Source organism: Diadema antillarum, unplaced genomic scaffold, assembly GCF_040938485.1.
Source record: "Diadema antillarum isolate AM-2024a unplaced genomic scaffold, OU_Dant_1.0 scf00000128, whole genome shotgun sequence".
NCBI classification, from domain to species: Eukaryota; Metazoa; Echinodermata; class Echinoidea; order Diadematoida; family Diadematidae; genus Diadema; species Diadema antillarum.
Genome location: NW_027271017.1, coordinates 197,519 through 206,274, shown reverse-complemented (window position 1 = coordinate 206,274; position 8,756 = coordinate 197,519). Strand labels below are relative to the sequence as shown.

General features: G+C 38.6%; 1 protein-coding gene across 1 annotated transcript; it reads right to left on the bottom strand.

Moving 5' to 3' along the window:
- Nucleotides 1–5,205: 5,205 nt before the first annotated feature.
- Nucleotides 5,206–8,756, bottom strand: LOC139720456 (actin-like). Its single transcript, XM_071631813.1, has 4 exons — nucleotides 8,637–8,756; nucleotides 7,022–7,261; nucleotides 6,307–6,553; nucleotides 5,206–5,705 (listed from the first exon to the last, which is right to left on the bottom strand). Exons 2-4 carry the CDS (start codon nucleotides 7,139–7,141, stop codon nucleotides 5,206–5,208), a joined length of 867 nt encoding a protein of 288 aa, XP_071487914.1. The 5' UTR covers nucleotides 7,142–7,261; nucleotides 8,637–8,756.

Below are 8,756 nucleotides of genomic sequence, written 5' to 3'. Positions count from 1 at the left end.
GGACTTTGATTTCCGGACTTGGTGCTTAGTGATTATCTTAAGTCATTTGGGTTATTAAAAAAATATATTAATGTATGAAAACAAAGATGAAGAAAATAAAAGAGTTACAATTATGCAAATATTTGGCGACATTACTTCAAATGAAAAAATTATAATTTTGTGGTTTGAGAAGAAATATTTTGTTTTTTGGTTTATTTGGAAGTTTATCATAAATGAGTTTTCAGCTAAGGGGGGAGAGATGTTATATATGAAGAACAGTACAGGTCACGTGTCACGCACTGACACGTCTTCAGTGTATGCTGCGCCTGCGCAGTGCGAAATAAAGTCAGCTTCGGAAAGGTACTTCTTGGCGTGCACGCTTGTTATTGAGTTCTCCAACTTTCCTCCTATTTCATACATAAGTATTAACGCGTACATAACAAAATATTTCTACAATATTTCTACACCATACATGTAAGAATGATTGTCTATTACGTTATTACATTTGATGAAATTGATCTCAATTCCGGAGGTGATCAATTCTACAATTCCTCAGAGTATTAACCTTCAATTTGTTAAAAGAAAGTGGTGCTCATTCAGTCGTCATTTCGTATTTAGGTCGAACGGGTCCCAAGACTGACAAGTATTATTCACACAGAATGTAAGACTTATATAGCCTTTACCCACTGCACTTTGTCAAGTAAACGGTTGGTGCTTTTCTACCTGTTTGCACGTTTGCTTATATATCCACACACTTCACGCAGATCTTGTATGGTATTATGATCAACCGTAAAAAGGCGCAGTTTGACATTAAAACGTATTATAATGCTCACTAATATGATTTGAAACATATCTCTCTGTTGTATGATAATACCCCTCCCTCTATCCTCCTCCTCTCTCTCTCTCTCTCTCTCTCTCTCTCTCTATCTATCTTTCTATATATCTATCATTCTTTATGAATGTCCGGCGCTGTTGTTATGCCTTTTAACTTACTTTTCAATACTGCGACTATAATTCTATGCGGTTTTTTTTTTTTCATATCATTTATGAGGGCATGCATTCTCTGAATACTCGTGCATGCAGAATCCACGGGCTTGCCCAGGAATATATAAACCATCAGCTACATCACCTATATTTGTATCTATCATCTACATGTGTCTACCAAAATAATTAGGTTAGCGTAGCAGTTAATGACTGTTCAACTCTATAATGTCAATCGTTCAATCAATCAATCAATCAATCAATCGATCGATCGATCAATCAATCAATCAATCAACCAATCAATCAATCAATCAATCAATCAATCGATCGATCGATCAATCAATCAATCAATCAATCAATCAATCTGTCTATCTACCAACCAACTCAATCTGCTACTCTACTTACCCAACCTTTATAATGTAGGCCTACTTAGACACTTATAGTCCTATCAAATCTATATCTGCATTGTTTGTTTGCTGACGGATATACCTCACGCGGTTCCATATAGCCTACGTACAAGTTCCCCCACAATCTATATCCCCGTCATCCCCCCCCCCCCCCCTTTAATGATCCCTATTCAGCTACTGTTAATCACATATCACGATGAAGTATTATTTGTATACCTACGTAATGTGATTGCAATTAACCTCGCTGGATGAGACGGGACCTCGCATCACACCATGCCGAGGCTGTTCCGGCGGCCGGCTGACTTCCTCCGCGTCGGTTCTCACTCCACTATCATAGTGGCATGTACACTGTTCTATTCGTAGTTTGCAGCAATTCTCTCACGCCTGCTCACCGGCATGCCCCATTTCACAAAGTGGATTGTCGATTGAACACAACACACAAGGCAGCGAAGCTGAATACCCACCATAAAAAATGTTCATAATATTTCACGGAGAGGAATATTACAGTGTACAATATATTTGTAACTGAAGCGTGCTATACGAGTTCACTGTATTACACGTCCGTCAAAGCACACACAGACATCATTAATTTTTGTATACACACAAACTTGGATATCATGCGCACACAAACTTGGATATTATACGCACACTGACACACGGACAATTCGTAGCCCGCAGTTTATTTTGTGCATGAAAAAAAAAACACACGACTTGGTTGATCGAGTTTCCCTTAATGTCCTGTGAACTCCGTGGACTATACCGAAATATGCAAATTAGACATATGAGGCCCTACATACAATGTGATCTGAAAGCTTGGTAAAATCCCCAAATATTAGTTCAGATATTCCCCTTGCACGATTTGATTGTACCATTTTATTTTCGACAAACGTAACCCAGACCAGCAAGAAAGTAGTCCACCAGGTAAGCTCAGATATGAGAAAATCGGGTGTGGAGTTAAGATATGTGCAGGAAAATACCATGTTTATGTCTTTCTTTATATATATTTTTACAGGCATGTATGTGGTTTCAAGTCAAATCACTTAATCGTCTGGCAATTTTCTCGGATTCGAAATGTCTACATTCTCATGATAACATGAAAATGATATATAATATGTAATAATTATTGAGTAAGCTGTCTACGTGTTGGTATGATGATATCATCAAAAATAAAATTGAAACCAAGTTCATGTTGTATTCACCAACAGTGTTCTGAAATAAACTGTTGTTGAATGCAGCATGAACTTGAATTATATGTATATACCCATATCAATACACTTTTGATTATAAGTTCTTGATTCTTAAAGGGGATGGCTAGTAACTGATCAGTGGGAATCAGTGGGAATGCTGGAGGATGATTGTTCCAATCCTTGTGGGGTTCATTTAAGAGTACATTATATATCTATTCTTGTGTGAAAATTATTTGCCTCAGAATGGTCTCATATTCGAGTAATGTGCAGTTTAATGTTTCCAGGTAAGCATCCCTGGTCAGTGACGGGGCATTAATCTGCACATTACTTGAATATGAGACCATTCTGAAGCAAATAATTTTCACACAACAGTAGATATATAATGTACTCTTAAATGAATCCCACAAGGATTGGAACAATCATCCCTCAGCATTCCCACTGATTCCCACTGATCGGTTACTAGCCATCCCCTTTAAGAATCTTAAGAATCCTTTTGCCCAAAGAGAAATACTAGCACTAACACCGACTGTTAACAGTCATGTAATGCTATAATTATTACAACTTCCATTATATCAAACAGCCCCAAGGGGCGTTTGAATTGGATTTTAGTTTCTTTTATTTCAACATGGCCTCTCAGTTCAACCAGAAAATGTTGTTCTTCCTGAACTACTTGTCCCAGTCCTTGAATCTGAACGCATAAAGGCTTACTGGGGACCCTCCTGGCTGGTAATTTGATTTTTCTACTTTGTATTTCTTATCATATGTTTTCTCTCATGAATGACATGTTTATTTCTCATATGCAACATTATAGCCGTGATAAACGATGACTTTATTTTTATTGTTAATTTGTACCATACAGAAACAAGAAATGAATGAAATTAAATTAAATTAAATGACAGGCAAAACTAAAATCAACATTCTGGTGTCTAATTCCAAATTTGCTGAACGCTGACTGAAAAAGAGACACAAAAAGAGAAATTCCCAACTTTTTCGTTATGGCAATTTGCATAATACAGAAAAGTTGAATATCATAAGGGTGGATTATCACTTTCAGGCAAGAGCATTATTACAAAAACAGTGAGTCTCCCCAAAGAGATATAAAAGCTACAAGATACATTGACATACATATACAAGATTCTATGGTCATGTCAACAGTTTAGTGTGTTACATTTCATACACCTCTGTATTCTCGTATAGTTGAGGCTTACAATCACAAACGGATTAGGACTACATTCAAGAGTTGCAGAAAAGAGGAGATGATAGGAAAATGTCATTGTGTATAAACCTGGATACAGGTTGTGACATCATCAACTATTCTGTTACTTGTCCATACAGAGTGTGCCATGGTTGTACAATCGATACCACTGTTGAAGCCTATTTTGTCTTTTATGTCCGATTCTTGTACACATTATTCCATTTCATGCATTTAGGTTGTTTAATTACATTCCATTTTGTTTTAATCGAAGTCATCTTGAACATGCAATGGAATTGCACTTTAAGCCGAGTACGGTTACTTTTTTTTAATGTCGACCACTAATGAGTTTCAATTATCAAGATCGGTTATTCTAATCAAATGAAAATAACACTTCTTGAAAATAAAGTAGCTTCGTCAAATTTGAGCTGTAAATACGAAAAGCCATTGTCTTCTTTCCTACTGAATAGTTCGAAAAAATGAGGCTAAAGAAATACCGATTCCACGGGCAGATTTAGAACAATGCGAGGTAAAAATGAGTGAAAACATCTTATTGTCTTAAATACAAGAACAAATAAATCGTTGATTTATTTAATTTGTATAATCTACAAACAAACCTTGCTCTGTCAAACACAACCCTAAACAGGTCGGGAGATATCACATTTTGCATGTTGTAACTTGACAGCATCATGTACTTGAGCAGCAGAGATTAATTAAGCATGTGGTAAGAGTACGAGGAAGGTGAGGATACATTGAGACAACAAACTCTCATCAAGAAACAAGTTACTTGCTTCGAAAGTCAATTCAAATCAAATTAAAATTAATTTCCGATATCGCAATTTTACCCGACACAATCACAAAAATCAGTGCAATGCAAAATAAAATGAATATCTAGAATCCATTTCATTATTTTTATCATTATTGGAAAAGAAAGAAAATGAAGTCATTCCTTCTACACGTTCTATGAGTATAGAATTACAGTTTACAAAACGATCCTGATCTTAAGTAATAATGTAAATGGGATCAAGTAACAAGCATGTTTCTGACATATCATACAGTTAGAAATCTAATATAGAGGCCGGTTAGAAAGAGGGTAGAAGAACGGAATATAGTACATACATATGCATAAAAAGTACTGAATATTGGAATTACGAGCAAAATCGTAACTAACATAGAGACGACAGACATCTTAAAAATAGTCAGTTATGTATTTCTTACAAATGAACATTATGTTATAATTATATCAATATCTAAGAGAGACGAATTTTAACAAGAGCCGCACTGTTTGTTTTCTATCGCTTTGTACACACGAAGGCTTGTGATATACAGCAACATTACATGAGACGATTTTAATGTAAGCATTCTTGTATGTTGAAGTGTAGGAGATGGTTATTGTCTTCAGGTTACTCTGGCAACATTTGATATGAGAGGGGATACAGTATGGTGAGTAGCAAAAAGTTTAGAAACACTTCTTGTGAACGATACTGGGACCGTGGCACTCATACTCTTTCTTGCTAATCCACTGCTGTTTGATGGGTGCAAACGCAGCCAAGACGGACCCACCCATCCAAGCAGAATGCTTCTTGGGGTGAATGACTTTCACTCGAGCCGGTGGTTGCACCACGGTGCCGAGCTCGTCTTGCAGCCGTTCTTGGAGCCCACGATACATGGTCGCACCTCCAGCGAGTATGACACCGGCCAGAAGTTTCTTGCGGAGCTCGGCGTCGCAGTCCATCACGGCGTCGTAGATGACCCGGTGGATGCCGGGAGAGTCTTTGCCCAGGAGCGTGGGTTTGAAGAAAACTTCGGGAACGAGAAGCCTTTCCTTGTCGATGGTGATGGAGTGGCCGTCAGGCAGCTGAAAAGTTTCTGTGATCGTCCGAGGGTTCGCTGTCTCGCGATCGAAGTCGCGAGCAACGCCGCAAAGTTTTTCCTTGATGTCGTCCACCGTCTTCATGTCTTCATACCACCAAAGGAAATAATTACCAAAAGTAAAGATATTAAAGATTTACATTTTGTACATACAAACAGTGCACAATATACTGACTCTAACTGCGTATTCCAAATTGGTATATGTCGGTAATACATAAATTTTCAATAATTTTAAAATAATTTACATTGAATGTGATAACTGGTAGATTACTTTATTATCAGTTAGAATCTTACCACACTGATCGGTGAAGTATGCAGTGGAAGGAAGGAATAGATATTTCAATGAAATCTATTTAAAAGCAAGTTGCTGACGTTATCCAATGTAATATATCATATGATATAATAATAAGTAATATATCATTATAGAATTATACGAGTTATCAAGTGAGAGCGTTTTGTTCTGAAATTTTCTGTCTATTCCTAGTATTTTCAATATCGCCCTTTGAGTGTCTACATATTTAAACGCATCAATAATGTAACCATCTTCTGATATTGTCCTAACACTGACACCAAGTTTTAGTGCCCCGGGCGAATGGTCTACCGATATTGTCGAGCCTTGCACCATTATGAATAATCTGCCCTTTGATTCGTCAGAGGCAATAAAGAACGTAAAGGCGTAAACCAGTACCTAATGTCTCGCTGTTATATCCACGATCCTTAAGCAGTCCCAGCAAGTATTCCGAATGATGGGAGCCAGCTGATGCTACTTGACGGATGGCATGACGTAGGCAGTGGCCTTCGTAAATCGGTACCACGTGACCAACTCTTGCCCCGACGTCCAATACGACACCCGTCGTTCGCCCGGCAGCGAACATTGAGGCGACTGGCTGGCTGACTATGAAGACGGAAGGGACGCCGAACGTGTCGAACAAGCACTGAGGGCAAGAACGAAGGACAAGACGGGAGTGATACACTCTGAGAGCTAACCCATGTCAATCAATTTTTCCAGACCCAAGTTTGAGTTTGAGTTTATTCAATTTTCGCCGCTACCCACTCTTTTCATCCGATGGCTGTTCTTTTGTGAGAAAAAGGAGAAAAAATGAGCGCGAGATCAGCTATAGAGACAGGGTCTATAACATGGCTTTTCATTCGGAGGATTTTTTTTTCTTTGGGGGGGGGGGGGGTCTATTTTTATCTATTCATTTATATTTTTTTAATGGCCGTATACGACAGGTGTATATAGGTGGCCGGTAAGGCAGGTTTGACCCTATTCCGAATTTTAAAATCGGTTTAAAATATTAGAATGTAATAGGCTCCTACTACATAATAATCAACTATTGTCTTTGTACACCAGACTTTGTAACTGCAAGACGCAGAAGAACAAAATATTTTAGCCGTGATACCTGTATGGCCTTCTCTCTGTTGGCCTTCGGGTTACTCGGGGACTCGGTGAGGAGGACGGGATGGTTCTTGGCGTCGACGTTGAGCTCGTTGTCGAAAATGTGATGAAAGATCTTCTCCATGTCGTCCCAGTTTGTGACGATCCCGTCTTCGACAGGCCAAACGAGGTTTAAGATACCTCTCTTGCTCAGAGCCTCTTCTCCAACATAAGAACTCTTGCCTACCACGCTTTAGGTTACAATCTAGAAGACACAATGCAAGTTCGATGAATTTTGAGAATCTTGCAATATTAAAGACATAACAAAAATGATAAACACAAAACTTTTTGCACATTTATCATTTAACATCAAAGTTGAGTAACATATCCTGATAATTGGAGCAGTTATAAACATGATCAAGGGCAATGTACATTTCATTCAGGATTTAGATGAATTCAGAACTTACAATCGAATTGATTGAATCTTAAATAGGAAGTTTCCCAAAGCACATCTGTAGATTTACTGAATGCAGAAAGATTTGTAAAATACTGCGTGGCAGTTTAAGGGTAATTCGTTATAGCGAAAGGTATCAATTTATTATTGATATTATCATTAAGATATCAATTTCGCAGACTTTTAAAAAAATTTTTCTGGTGCATGTTGAATATTTCTCACACTCCGAAAGGCCGGGGTCGAAAGAAAAAAGTTCAAAGTTTAACGTGCACTCTGTCCATGGTTTGAAACCTTCCAAACAAGCTTCGTGATGTCAAATTGGTAGAACGATACTCTTAACGATGAAAACAATTCCGAATCTCAACTATTGTGTTCTGAAAGACCTAGTTTGAGCATGTTGAGTGGTCTTCTTTTCTTTATTTTATGTGTATATATCATGTTAACAATCGCTTAATATATTCTAATTCTTGTGGAATCGAGGAGGATTAAACAAAGGTATATCCATTCATAGCCTTAGAATAGATTGCATGACTATCTTCAAAACTTCACTGAGTGTTCCACAGATTTCTGGGTTTACCGAATCAGCATAATGTTTTGTGAAATCTCCCTTACGGCCGTGGTGGTAGTCGCATTGGGTGCACGTCACTAGACCGACACCCACGAGTCATATAGCCTACGAGTTATACAGCTCGCTATTCATATAGCCTATGAGTTCGACACTAAGCAAACAAGGCCCAAGAGACTGAGACATTAAACCCCGTGTATCTGTGGAACTCCTGGGCCCTGTTTCATAAAGCTGTTCGTAAAGTTACGAACAACTTACGAGCGACTGGTGATCAGTTCTGAAGTGCTATAGACCTACTTATCAGAATTTCAATAATTCAGAACAAGAACCGATCACCAGTCGTTCGTAAGTCGTTCGTATTACTTTACGAACAGCTTTATGAAACACCCCCTGGGCTGTTTTAACTAGCGTCGGTCTCATGGGTTTTATTTGGCTAGTGTCGAAATCGTGGGCTGTTGGACTTGTGGGCTGTATATGACTCATGGGTGAGGGTCTTGTGGGATGACCCTATCGCGTTTTCTATGGCTATACTACTCGAACATAAATAACTTGATCCTAAGAATCGGGGGATGGAGTATGCACATGATGTAGTTGAAGTCATCAGTTTCAGACTCCCCTTACCTCTCTTCGGAGATGACCTACGACCGACGGGAAGACAGTTCGCGGATCCTCATCACCCTTCAGCCCTACCCGACAAGTGAGAGACCCGACGTCGATGATCACGGGCGGTACCTCTTCGTC

Excerpts from the sequence above, each read along its gene's own strand:
- LOC139720456 (XM_071631813.1), bottom strand. The coding sequence starts at position 7,141 with ATGGAGAAGATCTTTCATCACATTTTCGACAACGAGCTCAACGTCGAC. Across the intron at positions 6,554-7,021 it reads ACAGAGAGAAGGCCATACAG|TGCTTGTTCGACACGTTCGG; the intron begins GTATCACGGCTA and ends TCTTGCCCTCAG. Across the intron at positions 5,706-6,306 it reads ATATAACAGCGAGACATTAG|ACATGAAGACGGTGGACGAC; the intron begins GTACTGGTTTAC and ends GGTGGTATGAAG.